This window comes from Octopus bimaculoides, chromosome 14 (assembly GCF_001194135.2).
Source record: "Octopus bimaculoides isolate UCB-OBI-ISO-001 chromosome 14, ASM119413v2, whole genome shotgun sequence".
NCBI classification, from domain to species: domain Eukaryota; kingdom Metazoa; phylum Mollusca; class Cephalopoda; order Octopoda; family Octopodidae; genus Octopus; species Octopus bimaculoides.
This window is the reverse complement of record NC_068994.1, coordinates 16,734,266-16,752,886: the sequence shown is the minus strand read 5'-3', so window position 1 is coordinate 16,752,886 and position 18,621 is coordinate 16,734,266. Positions and strand designations below refer to the sequence as shown.

General features: G+C 36.7%; 2 protein-coding genes across 2 annotated transcripts in view; one reads left to right on the top strand and one right to left on the bottom strand.

Moving 5' to 3' along the window:
* The window catches only part of LOC106881674 (uncharacterized HIT-like protein Synpcc7942_1390), a 9,225-nt gene extending 8,289 nt beyond the window's left edge, over positions 1 to 936 (top strand). Inside the window, exon 3 of the mRNA XM_014932141.2 lies at positions 588 to 936. Within this exon, the coding sequence (XP_014787627.1) occupies positions 588 to 752 (165 nt within the window). The 3' untranslated portion in view covers positions 753 to 936. The remainder of the gene's footprint in view (positions 1 to 587) is intronic.
* A 2,609-nt stretch (positions 937 to 3,545) lies between these two features.
* Positions 3,546 to 18,621, bottom strand: part of LOC106881672 (short/branched chain specific acyl-CoA dehydrogenase, mitochondrial) — a 16,030-nt gene continuing 954 nt past the window's right edge. Inside the window, exons 2-8 of the mRNA XM_014932138.2 lie at positions 16,934 to 17,104; positions 14,956 to 15,081; positions 13,120 to 13,212; positions 10,907 to 10,996; positions 8,022 to 8,159; positions 5,156 to 5,255; positions 3,546 to 4,402 (exon numbers count right to left, since the gene is read on the bottom strand). Coding sequence (XP_014787624.1) covers positions 4,326 to 4,402; positions 5,156 to 5,255; positions 8,022 to 8,159; positions 10,907 to 10,996; positions 13,120 to 13,212; positions 14,956 to 15,081; positions 16,934 to 17,104 — 795 coding nt within the window. The 3' untranslated portion in view covers positions 3,546 to 4,325. The remainder of the gene's footprint in view (positions 4,403 to 5,155; positions 5,256 to 8,021; positions 8,160 to 10,906; positions 10,997 to 13,119; positions 13,213 to 14,955; positions 15,082 to 16,933; positions 17,105 to 18,621) is intronic.

Here is an 18,621-nt window from a genome sequence, read left to right as displayed (position 1 = left end):
AGAAGACCCGGCAAGCCAAGTAAGATCGTTGCCAGTGCCCCTGGACTGGCTTGTGCGGGTGGCACATAAAAGATACCATTTCGAGCGTGGCCGTTTTCGTGCGGGTGACATGTAAAAGCACCCACTACACTCTCTGAGTGGTTGGCGTTAGGAAGGGCATCCAGCTGTAGAAACTCTGCCAAATTAGATTGGAGCCTGGTGTTGCCATCCGGTTTCACCAGTCCTCAGTCAAATCGTCCAACCCATGCTAGCATGGAAAGCGGACGTTAAACGATGATGATGATATCTGTGTGTGTGTGTGTCTTTGTCCCCCCACCATAGCTTGACAATTGATGTTCATGTGTTTACATCCCTGCGATTTAGCAGTTTGGCAAAAGGGACTGATAGTTCTGGGCTTACAAAGAATAAGTTCTGAGGTCAATTTGTTCAACTGAAAACCCTTTAAAACAGTGCTCCAGTATGGCCACAGTCAAATGACTGAAACGAGTAAAAGAATAAAAGAAAGAAAACATGTAAAAAGAAAAGAATATTTGCTTTTTAGTTCTAATTGTTGGTTCTTATTTGTTCTCTTTTTTTGTTTCAATCAGATTTTGGGCCATCTTCTAATTGTTGCCAAGAAACTTGCTGAAACTGAAACTGATGGAAACGGTTTTCGTCTGGTAATCAACGATGGTAAGAATGGAGGCCAATCAGTTTATTACATCCACGTCCACTTGCTTGCCAACCGCCAGATGACCTGGCCTCCAGGTTGACTAACTTTCCAACTTCATTCTAGGATGTAAACTCCTGCAGGATTTCAAGGTGCATAATAATAATAATAATAATAATGTTGTAAATGTCTCTTAAGACAGTGTCTCATTTAAAGTTTTGCTGTAATCTATAAAGAAAATAAATCATCTTGGTGCATGAAATAATTCAATTTATTTCATTTCCATATGTTCTGTCTTCTGTTTTTATCTAATTTTATGAGAGGAAATACATGTAATGCCAGTAATTTGTTGAATTGGAGATCAGAATTAAATATATAAAATGGGTTATCATCATCATCATCATTTTAACAGCCATGGGTTAAATTGAGTTTGAGGCAGGTTTTCTACAGCTGGTTGTCATTGGAAATAAATAACACTGCTTGTGTGACAGTGACACTCATTTACAACTAAGTTTTCTCTTGTACAGTACAGTTAATTTCTCTGAGAAATGGAAAAAAAAAAAAAATTACAATACTTAGATTTACATTGGATTGATCAGTTTCTCCTCTGATTGTCATTGGATGTCTTATTCTTGTGTGTACAGTACTTTCATTCTGGTACTTTCTTCAAAAGAATTTCACTCAGTAAAAGTCCTTTGACAGTGTTCTGCATTTGAAAATATGTAGGAACATCAATTTGTGGCACAAGCTTAATTCCAAATGGAGAACACCCAACCAAGAGACTTCACTAAAAGAAATCATCATTGTTTTAATGTTCACTTTTCTATGCTTTCATGGTTCAGATGGAGTTTAATTAGTCAGATTTTCTACAACCAGGTGTCTTTCCTGTAAGTAACTATTACTTGTTTCCAAGCAAAGTAATATTTTCCCATAGCCAGACATGTTCTCTTGAAATATTGGAAATGAATTAGTCATTTATAACTGTCATGTGATATCAAAACAGGACAATACACACACACACACACACGATGGTCTTCTTTCAGTTTCTTATTTCTTTATTGCCCACAAGGGGCTAAACATAGAAGGGACAAACCAGGACAGACAAAGGGATTAAGTCAATTACATCGACCCCAGTGCATAACTGGTACTTAATTTATTGACCCCGAAAGGATGAAAGGCAAAGTCGACCTCAGTGGTATTTGAACTCAGAACATAACGGCAGACGAAATGCCGCTAAGCATTTCACCCGGCGTGCTAACGGCTCTGCCAGCTCACCGCCTTTCTTTTTTTTTTTTTCTGTCTACCATGTCCACTTACAGGGCTCTAGTCAACCTAGGGCTAGAGTAGAAGACAAGCACATTATTCTATTTCAGTCTAATTATCAGATGACATAAGTCACCACTCCTTTTAATTTCATACTTCTGTTCCAAGCATCTAACTTAAACCCCTTTTTTTAAATAGATCAGCCTCTCTTTCTAGAATAAAATTGCTAGTTATATAACGATTGATACAAATGTCTGTATTTGTATTATTCAACTCCCTATCTGAGAACAGAGGGAAGAATGTGAAGCGAATATGGATATATTTCATACTTGTGATGTAACGATAAAATATTGCAACTACCATTCTGAGAATTCTATAATTAAGCCTGTCACAATAGCTGTTTGTTGGCTTTGTCAGCAATTATCACAAGGGTATGGCATTAATGAAAGATGTGAGATACTGGTGGTGGAGTTGGGTTTTGGTTGCAAATAATGATGTACAACACTCGTGAACAATTAACAGAACTTTATTCACCACACAAAGTAGTTTCCCCATTGGCCTTGAATTAAAAATACAACAAAGTTTGAAGGACAATTCTGTAGCCATTACAAAATAGTTGGTTAAGTAGGCTTTGTGAATATACTGTCTTTTTTTCTTTTTTGTTGGCACGCCGTCGCTTACGATGTCGAGGCTTCCAGTTGATCCGATCAACGGAACAGCCTGCTTCTGAAATTAACGTGCAAATGGCTGAGCACTCCACAACGTAGTTCTCTGGGATATTCAGCGTGACACAGTGTGACAAGGCTGACCCTTTGAATTACAGGCACAACAGAAACAGGAAGAAAGAGAAAGTTGTGGTGAAAGAGTACAGCAGGGTTCGCCACCATCCCCTGCTGGAGCCTCGTGGAGCTTTAGTTGTTTTTCGCTCAATAAACACTCACAACGCCCGGTCTGGGAATCGAAACCGCGATCCTATGACCGCGAGTTCGCTGCCCTAACCACTGGGCCATTGCGCCTCCACGAATATACTGTCACAACAAGAGAAAATACCATGCTAGGTTCGTGACTGCAAAATTGTAACTGCTGTCTACTTAGTTGAGTAAGGAATCGTTAGAGCAACTGTTAAATGTAGCAAAGTGAGGATGTTGCTTGCATGGTGGTGATTGTCTGCAAACTGAAATATGATTCCCAAAGCATACCTACTTATAAGCCTCATTAGGAGACATTGTAGAAGGTTCTTGAAGGATACATCATGTGATGGCTCGATGTTGATTGGTCAGTTAATTGGCTAATCACATGAAAAGCTGTGGCTTTTACTTGGCAATTTGTCAGTTCGGTTTTGAATCTGTCACAAGTCTTTGAAGAATAATGGAACATTTCAACCAAGTCTCAATCTTTGTTTTTGTAGTGCTAAGGCATTCAGTGAAGTCTCTTGCTCTATTGGACAGTTTCTCATTCTGGCTACTGCAGCTGTTCCCAAACTGACAAATGGGCATCTAGCTGTAGAAAATCTGCCTCAACAAATTCTGTTTGACCCATGAAAGCATAGAAAAGTAGGTGTAGGTGTTAAAATAATGATAAAGTTCATCATATAACTACACACATATGCACAATAAATGAGTCAAGAAGTATCTAATGTTGTTGGAGTAAATTTTATTTATTTTACAAGGCTGACCATTCTTGTGGTAATTGCAAAAAATATATATATTCAAGAGTAACAAACGTACACAACTTTATTTTCCTATCAATTGGAATTAAGAAATTCTAATTTATATTGCATTGATTGAATTTGATTCATCACAGGTCTAGTTTTTTAGTAGGAACTGACTGCAGCATATTATTAAATTGCTTCAAAGACTCGGAGTAGGAGAGATGAAAGTTAACATTAATTTCAGCTGGAATTGAGTTCAAAACATTAAATAATAAATATCTTAGTCTTAACATTTTGCAGTTTCTTCCACCTAACCTGTAAATATACCATTATTAAACATAAGTGAATTTTTTTACAGGGATCTGATATATACTTTTTTATATATTTTTGATCTGGCATGTTACTGCTACACAGAAGGCTGCAAGGTTTGAACTCAGAACACCTAGGAACAAAACTATGAGGTTCAATGCTCTACAATATGTAACAGTGAACAAGTAGCAACCACTGAAGAAACATCATTACTAGTCTCATTTATAATTTAACAAACTGGTTTGTTTCTCACTTCCACAAGAGACTTCTTTTGAGATGTGTAGATTTAAATAGATTGTTTTTTTTTAATGGTTACAACCCATTTCTGTTTTATCGTTGTAGACATATAGTTTCTAAATTAAAACCAAGTGGTGTAACTCAAGTGAGAGAAAATAGTTGATTCAAAAACTGCAGTTTCTTGGTGAGATTGAACTAAAGAAAGTTTCTTGGTTCTTACGATTGGTATTCAGTTGCAAGGCATTTGGCTATAGTGTTCAGTTGAATATTTGACGTTCCTTCATAAATAGTACCTGCAGAAAAAAACAATATTAAGTGATAATTAAATACTAAAAGGTACAGCTCAATTTGGTGTGTGTGTATATATATATATATATATATATATACTGCAAACAACTTGGAGATGCAAGTGCTACCAGTTGAAAGCTCTGCATACCAGATGCAAACAAACTTATGTTGGTCATGAGAGGAGAATGCACGCTGTTTTGAGCCTTCCTCTCAATTATATTATTGTGCACCCCAATTTACTGAGATGAGGCCCCATTTGCCAGATTAATTGGTTACTAGGTTTCACTCAATATTCTTCTAGCCATTGCTCATCATCTCTTTTTAATCAAATCCAGTGGCTTGCCTTCTCCACTGTAGTCTAGCTATCATTTATGATGGTATCTGCTTTATGACGAGTTCAGCCTAACTATATTTTGGAATGTAATAAATATTTGCATATATTCATGCTAAGCCAAAATATTTTTGTTTTTCAATTGAAAAGTGAGGATATCTCATATTCAAGCATTATTTCTTTTTTTAGACACAGCAAGGAGAGACAGCTGAAGAATCTTGTTAGCATACAGTATTTTCCTATCAATAAAAAGAAACTTGTCAAACTGGCATCTTGTCGATGGAGATAGATATTTCTCAACCATCAAGTACTTGAAAATTGAAATAATCTCTAGCATATTCTAATACTGGTAATTTTAGTTTATGAAAAGTGAATAGAGTTGGAGTGAAAATATTTTATACTATAAAATAAGTCACAAGATACACACCAATTTTGCAATCTCTGAAATATTTTTCAATAGGGTAGTCTTTTGTAAAACCAACTCCACCCATCCACTCTATACACTTTGATGTAGTTTCTGTTGCTGCCTAGAAACAAAAAAAAGATTTTAAAAAATTCCAGTTAGGAAACAAAAAGCAGAGTAAAAGCAAAACAACCAAAATACTTCAACCACATACAAACTGACTGCATGTAACAGGTTTTGACTTCCACAAACTGTATAGAGTTAAAGAACCCCTTCGGTCATGAATGGCCATGGGATTGCACCTAGAAAGTTACTCTCTGAGACACAACTCTGGGCAAGATTGTTTATGGAAGACCAGCAGTTGCCCATGCATACCAACCTCTCCTCTCCACACCACCAATGTTATCCAAAGGAAAGGCAAAGGCTGATACAGCTTGGCACCAGTGATGTCACAACTCATTTCTACAGCTGAGTGAACTGGAGCAACGTGAAATAAAGTGTCTTGCTCAAGAACACAACACACAACCAAGTTCAGGAATCGAACTCACTACCTCATGAGTGTGAGCCCAATGCTCTAATCACTGAGCCATGCTCCTTCACTGGATAGAGTTACAAATTCTAAAAATACAAAATTTTATAGGACTTAAAGATGCATATTTTTATAAATATAATGTTCTCTATGCACATTTCTTAGAATTATCTTCTTCACCTCCTGTCAAGCCTCAGGGATGTTTAGATAACCTGGGAAAAGTGAAGCTTCTTTCTTAAGTTTCACTCTCATCTCTCATCTATGACCAAAAAAAATTCCAGTCATGACCATCCCACCTTTTTAGGGGTAGGAGTATATCTAAGATTAAAATGATCCAATATATATGTGTTCTTCCCTTTTTTTTTAGATGAAGTATGGTTTGAAGGAGAGCTGGCTGCTATTTCTAGCGTGTCGATCGACCACATAAAGGCTTTCTGAATGGCTTGTGACAAATACTTATTTGTACTGTCGAAGAAGTGAAACAGTATTTTAAGTTATACAGTGCAATAGCAATGTCTGAAGTGTTGATGACCAAAATCTGAACAAAGTGTATTAGATAAAGTGAGATAATTATAATAAGAGTTACACATATATACAATCACACTTACATACAGCATAGTTAGTAACAACACAAAACCACCTCAATGCATGACTAAACATAACAAAGATTAATTATTTTTTCTCTATACATGTTTTTATCTTTCTCCTTAAATTCAATCCCCAGTTGTTGTCTAACTCCAGATCAACCTTGACTGATAACACCTCTAATTAAAAGCATTTCAGGTCAAAGCACCCTATCTTAGTTTCAAACAGTGCATCAAGACTATTAAACAGACTGAATCCTTCACTTTTTAAGATGGTGGAATGTGGCTTGAGGGGAATTTGGCTGCTATTTCTAGCAAGTTGAAAAACTACAAACTCCCTCTTGTGTGCTCTAGTCCAAGTTAAATCATGTGAATCCTAATACATCAACAAGCAGGTATTTTATTTATAGATACTTAAACATCTAAAATAGGTTTGATGGTTAAATTGTTAGGGCATAACTAATCATGTGACCAAATAGACTCTTTTACTTGTTTCAGTCATTTGACTGTGGCCATGCTGGAGCACCACCTCTAGTCGAGCAAATCGACCCCAGGACTTCTTCTTTGGAAGCCTAGTACTTATTCTAGCGGTCTCTTTTGCCGAACTGCTAAATTATGGGGACCACAAACACAGACACACAAACATATACACACCATGTGGTTGGTAAGCAAGCTACTTACCACACAACCACTCCTACGCCTATAAACTATTAGATGTTGTTACACATCACGGGTCAAAATGTACTTTGCATTGTTTTTAATCTTTGAATAACGCTACTCCACTGGCTAGGCAAGCGGGCCAACATTCCCTGCTGATCTAAAAGGGGGATTATAGCAATGTGAAATGAAGTGGTTTGCTCAAGAACACAATGCACCACCCAGTCTGGGAATCAAACCCATGATATAGCACTCGTGAGTACAACAGCCTAACCACTAGGCCAGTGGTTCCTAAACTATGAGTCGCGACCCATCAGTGGGTCGCGAACGGAATCCTAGTGGGTTGCAAAAAGTTATAAAATTACGCATTAGCTTTGATTAACTGCTGTCTGTCGAGATAGTTCAAGACACATGTTTTCAATACCAGACTGGTTGTTTTATCAAGCAGTAGGCTTTTTTCCCGAACTTAACAAATCAGAGGTGGTCATTTTCTCAAGTTATTTATTCGTACGTAATCGTAAAAAGGAAAAGTCTGTTTTTACCTATTTATAGAGAACTTTAACTAGGCGCAGTACAACACTGATCGAGCTGATAACAGTTACTGCTTCGAGGTTTTGTATTAGAGTTAATACCTGCCCATAGGGTATGGAGACATTTAAACAGTTATAAAACATTTTGTTTCACATTTAATATAAATGAGGCCTTCTCACAGGCCTCAATGAAAATGTAATCTGATATAAATTTTTGTTTCTTTCATTAATGTTTTGACCCAGTAGAGTTAAATGGGTCGCCATAAACTGGTGTCATAAATAGTGGGTTGTGTCTCTAAAAAACCACTGCACTAGGCCATGCACTTTCACAAATGAGGACATAAGTAATGAATTGATAAAATAACAGAACTGCATTATTAGGCAAGGTATTCTATTCCACTTGCTTATTTCTAATTATTTGCCTGACAAGTTAGTTCTTTTGTCTTACTTCATAGTTGATTGATTGATGCTAGTAAAACATCTAACACCAGTGAATTTCCAAATTTGTAAAATTACTTGACTCAGAGAAACAGAAAAAAGAATGGAACCAGATGATATAAAGTTATTCAATAAATAATTGCTTTTTTAACCTCAGATGCAAACAACTTTGCCATAGCTGCTTCCTTCATAATAGGGAGACCAGCTTCCTTCATTCTGGCAGCATTGTAAACAAGGAGTCGAGCAGCTTCAATCTGCATAGCAACGCGGGATATTTGGTGCTGCATGGACTGAAATAAGACATAAAATAGCAAACAGTTAAAAGAATTTGGTAAAGAATAATCAAAACACTGATATTGATATCTAACACAATATTGGTTTCAAATTTTGGCATAAGACCAATAATTTCAGGAGAGGAGCTACATTGATTAAATTGATTCCAGTGTTCAACTGGTATTTATTTTATCAACTATGAAAGGACGAAAGGCAAAGCCGACTCTGGCAAAATTTGAATCCAGCACTGAAACGTAAAGACAGATGAAATACCACTGAATATTTTGCCTGGCATGTGACCAAGTGGATAGGGATGCAATGTGGCAGGTGTTGCAGTTGTATGGAGATTGTTCAGAGTTTTTAAAGAGTAAGTAGGGTGTGTGTTAGGGTGGGTGGTGAAGTGAGTGAGTGGTTTGATATGAAGGTGGGGTTAAGTCTCCATGGCTGTTTAATTTATAAATGGATGGTGTGGTGAGAGAGGTAAATGCTAGAACCCTTGGTAAGGGAGCCCAAATGGTAGGAGAAAATGGAGAGAAATGGCAGGTGAGTCAGTTGTTGTTTGCTGATGATACAGCACTGATGGTGGATTTGGAAGAGCAACTGAGGAGACTGATGGTAGAGTTTGGAAGAATGTGTGAGAGGAGGAAACTGAAAGTGAATGTAGCTAAGACAAAGGTGATGAATTGTTCGATAGATAGAATGGCTGATAGGATGGATGTGAGTATAAATGGTGAGGTGTTAGAGGAGGTGGGTATTTTAAGTATCTGGGGTCACATGTGACAATGGATGGGGGGGGGGGGTGAGGAGGTGGGATACGGAGTGAGGGAGGGGAGTAAAGATACTTGGAGTTGTGAAAGGTATGCTGAGAGATAAAAGGTTGAGTATGAAAGCGAAAAGAGGTGTGTGTGAGGGCGTGATTGTGCCGACAATGTTAGATGGTGCAGAGACGTGGGGGTTGAGAGAGGCGGAAAAAAGGCGACTGGATGTGTTTGAGATGAGATATCTGAGGGCTGTGGTTGGTGTGACATGGATGGACAGGATGAGGAATGAGAAGGTGTGAAGACGAGCAGGAATGAGAGAAAAACTAACAACCAAATTGGATAGACGAATGTTGAGATGGTTTGGCCACATGGAGAGGATGGATGAGGAGCGGAATGTAAGGAGGGTAGTGAAGGCAGAAGTGGTAAGCAGTAGAACGAGAGGCAGACCTCGGTTTGGGTGGATGGATGGAGTGAGGAAAGCTTTGGTGGTTAGAGGTGTTGGAGTGAGAGAGGCAAGAGAGTTTATAAATGATAGGAAAGCTTGGAGAGGCTTTGTGGACAGATGAGTGAATTTTTGATGTTGCTCAAAAGGGTACGAAACCAGCATGATGTGGCAGGGGTAAACCAGCATATGCTGTCAGGCCCCCGCTACTGATATTGGGGGTTGCGTTCTATGCCTTGACCCAAACATAGAACGGGGCTCAGCCCTTTGAGCTGGGAAATGAATGGAATGCTTGATGTGTGTCTTGTAGCTACCCACTCCTAAAAAAAAAATGGGGAATAGGCCTGGGTATATAATATGATGATGATTTTTGTCAAGCATGCTAAGAATTCTGCCAACTCATTGCCTTAATTTCTAATACGATATTAAGCTCAGTTTGCAACCATATAGTTTTAAGTTCCGTCCCACTGCACAGTACTTTTGACAAGTGAATTTGATAAATGTGTGGAAGCCCATTGTGTATATGAGATTGTGTGCATGCCTTTGTGTTTGTACCCACCAACCCCACCACCACGTGTATCACATGACTAACCAGACTATCAGATGTCGTTACACATCGCTGGTAACAATGCGGTATGCATTGTATTAGCCTTCGAATTACGCCACTATATATATATATATATCATCATCGTTTAATGTCCGCTTTCCATGCTAGCATGGGTTGGACGATTTGACTGATGACTGGCGAACTAGATGGCTGCACCAGGCTCCAATCTGATATGGCAGAGTTTCTACAGCTCGATGCCCTTACTAACGCCAACCACTCCGAGAATGTAGTGGGTGCTTTTACGTGCCACAGGCACAAGGGCCAGTCAGGCGGTACTGGCAACAGCCACGCTCAAATGGTGTTTTTTAATTGCCACCTGCACAGGAGCCAGTCCAGCAGCACTGGCAACGACCTTGCTCGAATGTTTTTTCACGTGCCAGTAAGGCAGCGCTGGTAACGATGACGCTCAAATGGTGCTATTAACATGCCACCGTCATGGAAGCCAGACAGCATAAGTGGGCTGGTTACACCTCTGGCAAAGGCCATGGGTTATGGTCTCACTTGGCTTGCCAGGTCTTCTCATGCACAGCATATTTCCAAAGGTCTCGGTCACTAGTCATTGCCTTGGTGAGGCCTAATATTCGAAGGTATTGCTTCACCACCTCATCCCAGGTCTTCATATATATATATATATATATATATATATATATATATATATACACACACACACACACACAACAAGCTTCTTCTAGTGACCATGTACCAAATCCACTTACAAAGCTTTAGCCGACCCTGAGCTATAAAAGACATTCACCCAAGTAGCCACGTAGTGGGACTGAACCTGAAACCATGTGATTGGGAAGTAAACTTCTTAACCACACAGTCATGCTTTCACTATTAGCAAAATAAAAATCATGAAGTAGTTCCTTAAGAGCTGGTCACTGTGTTATTACAGCCACAACATTGTAAATATAAGGAAATAGTCAAAAAGAAAAAGGAAGAAATCTCACTGACCTGGAAATTCCATATACTTTGTCCAAATTGCTTTCGTTGCATAACATAATCAATAGTGTGAGCTAGACAACCAGTTGCCAGACCAATCATCTTGAACAAAATACATAGGATTATAGGTTTTATATACTTACAGATAGATAGATAGACAGATATATAGATTCCCTATATTTCATTACATCACATTACTTATATATACATACTAAAAAAATTCCTGGCTTTGGGTAAAAGAAGATACAGGAGGATCAGTTAATTATGATTTTATTCAACATATTATTCCCCTTTCAGATTCACAAACTTATTGCAGCTGTGCTTCAATTTTTGTAAGTCCTGTAAAAGAACTCAGAAAGTCGGGCGTTTCATGTTACCCTTAAAGCCAGGAACAGCACCCACTCATATTATACAGAATAAATAGAATAATTTTTACATAAAGAGACAAATCCTTTGGTGCTTTAAAATTCTAAACCTTCAGCTAGTTTTGCCAACCTAATTAAAAAAAAAAATCCTATCATCATCATCATCATCATCAGCATCATCATTTTAACATCCACTTTTCCATGCTTGCATGGGCCAGACAGAATTTGTTAGAGCAGATTTTCTATGGTCAGATGCCCTTCCTGTTTTCAAGTAAGGAGGTGATATTTCCCTAGGGCTAGACATTTCATGGAAGACTGGAAATGAAGGACACCATTTGTATGACAGTGACACTTGTTTACGACTACAATGCACTGTCAAGGCAAGGAGACACTAGCACACACACATATCACTTGTATGAGTGTCACTGTCTTAAAAGTGTGTGTATGTGTACATACACATGCACACAAACACACACACAATGAGCTTCTTTCAGTTTCCATCCACCAAATTCACTTGTATGGCTTTAGTCAGATTGGGGCTATAATAGAAGATGCTTGCCAAAGGTGCTATGTAGTGGGACTAAATTCAAAATCATGTGGTTGGGAAGCAAGCTTCTCGACCACACAGTCACATCTGTACTGATTAATGAAATGAAATTTCTTAGCCAGAGAAATAAAAGGTCTGATGAGGTCCAAAATGATTGAAAACACCTGAAAGTGATACTCCAGTATGGCCACAGTCTAATAACTAAAACCAGTAAAAAAAATTAAATTAAAAAAGAAACAAACAAAAAAAAACACTATACTAATGACATTTGCAGAAGTACACTGCATGTAAAACCTGACTCGTATTTGAAAAGTGTGATGGTTAGTACCAGCATACATGTCAGCATGTGGAGGCGCAATAGCCCAGTGGTTAGGGCAGTGAACTCGTGGTCATAGGATTGCGGTTTCGATTCCCAGACCGGGCGTTGTGAGTGCTTATTGAGCGAAAACACCTAAAGCTCCACGAGGCTCCGGCAGGGAATGGTGGTGGACCCTGCTGTACTCTTTCACCACAATTTTCTCTCACTCTTTCTTCCTGTTTCTGTTGTGCCTGTAATTCAAAGGACCAGCCTTGTCACACTGTGTCACGCTGAATATCCCCGAGAACTGTGTTAAGGGTACATGTGTCTGTGGAGTGCTCAGCCACTTGCACATTAATTTCACGAGCAGGCTGTTCCGTTGATCGGATCAACTGGAACCCTCGAGGTCGTAAGTGACCGAGTGCCAACAACATGTCAGCATACAAGTCACTGTAGTACATAGTGTAAACCTGCAAATATCACCATTATCTTACCAAATCCTGCTGCATTTCACATGGAACTTTTGGCCTACAAAAGTTGCCTTGGTGCAGTGGTTCTCAATCATTTTTCGTCTCTGAACCCCCTTTGATTCCTGTTTTATCCTGGTGGACCCCCCACAGCCACTCGATGTTTAAAACCTAATTTTATAAATACTTCTTTCAAAATTACTATTTTGCTTTTCATACATTAACTTGTGTTGGTTGAACTTCGTAAGATATTAGAGAAAGAAATCTTGCTGTTTCTTACAATAGATACATCTAATGCAAAAAATTTTCACGTACCCTTAATATACTACTGTAGGTCCCTAATTTAATATTTTGCTTGCTGTTTTAGTGTAAAGTTGTCTTTTTTAACTGTAAAGTTTGGTCTGAAAACTGACAGGTATGCTGGAAAATATAGTAGCTCATTATATAATCACTAAGCTATCACATTTCTTCAGACACAACTTACAATTCTGGAACCAAAAAAAGAAAGAGAAAAGTTTTTCAAAAAATTTCTTAAATTTAGTACAAACCTGAGATCCAATGGCAATTCTTCCTTCATTAAGAATACCTATAGCATATTTATAACCATGGCCAATAGTTCCAAGTATGTTTTCTTCTGGTACCTAAAAATTAAAACAGATTAAGAATTGTTCATAACTAAAATGTTTAACTCTTTAGCATTTAAACCAACCATATCTGGCCCAAACATTCTACCTGTTTTATCTTCAAACTGGCCAGATCCAACCTCTCACACCTACTCTGAAATGTCATTCTAAAAATAAATAATCATAACTTCAAAATCTCAGAGCTACAGATAATGCATGATTGATTCAAAACACTGTGAATAAATAAGCATTACATTTGACAGAGTAATCTGAATGCTAGAGGATTAAACCTTACATTTTAGTAGTTGATTTAGCCCCAGGTTAACCATAATCTGAGTGGATGTGTGATCAAAGAACCTTCAGCTATGAACTTCCTTTAAAGCATAACTAATCTGGAATTACATTATATAATGTATCCTTCTTTTCTAAGACAGTAAGGTAAAATTTCAAAGAGATTTCTTGAACTATTTTTAATAGTTCAAGCAGCTGCATAGTGGATCTCTTGTTGGCTCAATTAAGGTTTAGTAGTTGATTAGCCACAACAAATCAGCTCTGATCAAGCAAACTTATACGGTCTAGACATTCCAAATGTGATCAACCCATATACAGAAATAGTGCATCTTGGATTAATCATCTAATGTGCCCTTCCTGTATAAGATAGCAAGATGTGATTTGGTTTATATATTTCTAGTAGGTTGAGCAATGGTGTGGAGACTCCCATGCTGGTGTATGTCTTAATACTTATTTAATAATAGTTCAGAGAAACTATAATCTACTTTTCTTAAGCAACTTGTGGTATAAACATTGTTCTGCTGTCTTCAAACAACCTGCACCTTTTAACACTAATTTTCAACTACAGCAGGAACTTGTTTTGCAAACAGTCCACAAGAATAACTATTTAACTATTTGAATTAGAATGAATTGGATTCAAATCCACACTGTTAGCAACTCAATTGCTAATTAACATTTTCATCTGGCTTGTAGCTTTAGTCTGTTCTTTTTCCTTACTCCTCAATGTTTTCCATATTATTATAAACCTAGGAAATGCATCTACAAGCATCCAAAATGGAGTTCCTCCAAAGGATCTCTAGAGTAATGTTGCTTGACTGGGTTTATAGTTTGAAGATCAGGGAAATCTCTCCAGGTTGAGCTGCTACATCTTTGCATTGAGAGGTCACAGCTCAGGTACAACAGACATGTGGTTAGAATGTTGTAGGAAAGAAATGCAAGACAGATTCTTCAAGCTGTGCCAACTGACAGGGTTGTAATTTCTATTTTAGCTAGGTAGCTTTGATTAGCTGTAATTGAGTGGGACTATGACAAGTGGCCAGTCAATCACTTGATGAAGATTAATATAGAATCAGAAGAATCAATTTACAACTTGAATGTAGGCCAGTTTTCCAATTATTTACCCAGATATTTTACAAGTATTTATTTGGTTAATTCTGAGGTGCTGAAAGGCTGTGATGACACTGACAGAAGGAAAAAAATCAGAACAATCAGTTCTAAGCAATTCCTCACTTATACAGTGAAAACTGGTAGACACACTATCATAATTCAGCCTTTAAATTTGGTGTAACAGGTTTTAATCACACCCTTTAATTGAGTTAATTTTCTATTTGTAAGCATCTCCTTTGAATTAGGTATATTGTCTCAGGTTAATGATATTCTTTCTGTTATGTCAGTACCAAAGATCAGACAGTGTTTTTCTAGATGACTTTTCAATCACAATAATCAATCATTCAATATGTCTCACTTTACCTTTACATTATCAAAATGAACCATACAAGTGCTGGATGCTCGGATTCCTAATTTGTCTTCTTTTTTGGCCACTGTTAACCCTTCAGTGTCTTTTTCAACTATAAAGCATGTGATACCTCGATAACCCTGAAAATATCATGAAATATTTTTTAAAGAGAGACATTTTAAGACATACAAAAATATAAAATTCTATTATTTCATCTGATATTGGATTTGATAAAGTACTTGTATACCTCTCGGGAACTTGCAGAGAAAACACGAGTTGTACAACTTAGTTATCACATTTATTTATTAACTATAAACAAAGAACTCACTCACCGAATGTTAGTTATCAAGAAACAAGAATGTCTTCCTCGCCATATATATCCCAATAACATTCAACCTCGACAGTCACTCAAAACAACAACGAAACAAGGACCTCAGACAAAATATATTTTAATATAGGACTTCAGACGAACAACAAACAAATCTAACAGTCCATATAACAGTACTATTTATACATATCCAGGTTAATTAAATTCTATCTTCCCACCTATTTATGATCTTGTGCTTATGTGATAAACTAATGTGTAACAAGTGAATATTGATGGAAGCAATGTGTGGTGATCAGAAAAGATCTACTGCAATCCACAGCCACACAGGAAGCAAAGTACAGTGAAAACTGAGGAGAGGAGGGATTAATTGAAAGATGAGCAATAGGCATGGTTGAAAGAGAGACATGGATAACAGTGGTTTGTGCAATAGACAGGTGAATGTAATGTGAGTGACAAAGAGGGAAGGGGAGTAATATTGGGTGATAGAGGCTATCAGAGAGACCAAGATCAATGATGTAGACTTGACAGTAAGTATATATATATATATATATATGTGTGTGTGTGTGTGTGTGTGTGTGTACAGAGAGAGAGAGAGCGAGAGAGAATAATTATGTGAATAAACAAACAAAACTGCTTGGGTTTAATATACAAAATACATATACATGCATACATATATATTTTGTATATCAAACCCAAGCAGTTTTATTTGTTTATTTGCACAATTGTCTCCCTATCAGCTCACCCTAGATTCCTCTTAGAGCCACTCTTTACTCTGCAGACTTGGTACCTGGTAAAGATATTGGAGTGTAAGTTCAAATCACTTGAGTACTATTAAGGGTCTACTATAGTGAGATTCTCTGGATCTCATCTATTGACTTTCTCTCTCTCTGTATGTATGTATGTATGTATATCATCATCATCGTCGTTTGACGTCCACTTTCCATGCTAGCATGGGTTGGACGATTTGACTGAAGACTGGTGAAACCAGATGGCTACACCAGGCTCCAATCTGATTTGGCAGAGTTTCTACAGCTGGATGCCCTTCCTAACACCAACCACTCAGAGAGTGTAGTGGGTGCTTTTACGTGCCACCGGCACGAAGGCCAGTCAGGCGTACTGGCAATGGCCATGATATATATATATATATATATATATATATACATATATACACATATACATACATACATATATCCATTTTTTTCCCTCTCATGTCTTTCTGTTGACGACGATGACGATAATAATGGTTCCAAATTTTGGTATAAGACCAGCAATTTCAGGAGAAGGGGTAAGTTGATTACACCGACCCCAGTGCTCAACTGGTACTTATTTTATCGACCCTGAAAGGAAAGGCAAAGTAGACCTCGGTGGAATTTAAACTCAGAAAGTAAAGACGGACCAAATAATAATAATAATTTTATTTGATAAAAACAATTTTTGCTGAGAAAGAGTGACTGAATTAATATCCTACTCTAAGCAGTCAATCTTGATGTCATCTGAGTACCAAGTTACAAAGCACCAAAATAGATACTGTGTATAATATCTTTTTGTTAGATGAGAGTAACTGATTTGTAGAGAGATCTGTATCGAGGGAGATATGGGAATAAATCCAACAGAACCTTGACCTCAATGCTGTCTAACGATTTAACCAAAACAAAGATACTTACTGCTTCAGGATTGACATTTGCCATCACTAAAAACACACCAGCATGTTCAGCATTCGTAATCCACATCTTACTGCCATTAATAATATAGTAGTCGCCTTGTTTCACAGCTGATGTTTTCAAAGCAAAAGCATCGGAACCAGCTCCTGGTTCTGATAAACAGAAACTTCCAACCTGGTTAAAAGAAAGAAAAAAAAGGAAAAGTAGAAAAATCAATTTCAGTGTCTTTTTAACTCACTTTTATTACTTTATATCTAATTTTCTTCATTTCAGCAGTTGTTTGGATGTGTGGCATTCATTAGGTATAAATTATTGGATGCTAAGTTCATGATCAGTGAAGATGCACAGCCTAGTGGTTAAGGTGTTGCACTCATGATTTTGAGATCATGGTTTCACTTTACAGACCAGTGTTTTGATGTTTTGCCTTCTTCAGCAAAGCGCTTAATTTCACATTACTCCAATCCACTCATTTTTGAAAAGGACTGATCCCGAGCTACATTTTGGCATAAACAAATTGAGATTTGATCCAGTAGAAAAAAGTTTACATCAAAATTTGTAGCAACATTATCAGAGAGTAAGTAACACCACTAATCAAGTTTAGATCTAAATAACTTTTTGTTTTAAAAGCAAAATATATTTATCTTAGCTTCAGTGATAGAAGAAAGCATGAAGAAATTTATAGTTTTGGTCCCACGCATCAAAAATTTGTATCAAGAAAGCTGTGAGGTAAAATATCACGAAAAAAGATATAAGTAAGCCAAAAAATTGGATTTAAGTATTATTAACTTTTTTTTATTTCAAAAACAAGCTGTATTTTAATTAAGCTTAAATGATAGAGCTCAATTCAAGGAATTTCATGGTGTCACTCTCATGCAATAAAGTTTTAAAAGAAAATAGTTATGAGTGTTTGTTTCTCAAATTTGAGGGTGACAATATACTTTTTTATTAAATAGTTCTATAAGGGGACTTTTAATATATGTCACCGGCATCATTGAGGTAAGGAAAAAATTATCAACAACACTGCTATTTGACATATTATTAATTAGCATAATAGCATAGCCTAGAAAAAACATGGATTACATGGAAAAATGCAAGCAAGAGAAATAATATTAAGATTATAAATCTGGAAAATTATAGGACAAGTTATTACACTTAGAAAAGTTCAAGACAACTTATTACATCTGGTAAAGTACAGAACAAGAAAATTTTTACTTAGAATATTGCCAGCTAAGGATAAAATATGAATATTAAAAATTATTTGATTTTAATTTACAAAGTAACATTATAATTAAAAAAGGTACCATAATTTTGTTAAAATATTGAAGACTAGAATAGTATATATGGTAGGCAAATTCATTATGTAAAAAATAGGCATTGGGTTAAGACTAAAAATGTGAAGACTTGGCAAGCAAATTTCACTATGAACTTGTTATAGGTAGATTTTACTGTAATATATAACTAACTTTTGTATTATTCTATTTATTGTACTAATTATGTACTACTATTATTTTTTATAACCTATTTTCAAATTTCTAATTATTAATTAATAATTTTAAAAAATGAAATTGTTTTATAGTACAAAAAATATTTTGAGTTATTTTTTATTTTTAATAGAAGTAACAAGAAATAACAAATAGTAGTAATAACTTGTAATAAAATTTTAAAGTTTTAATAAAAGCTAATATTTTCTA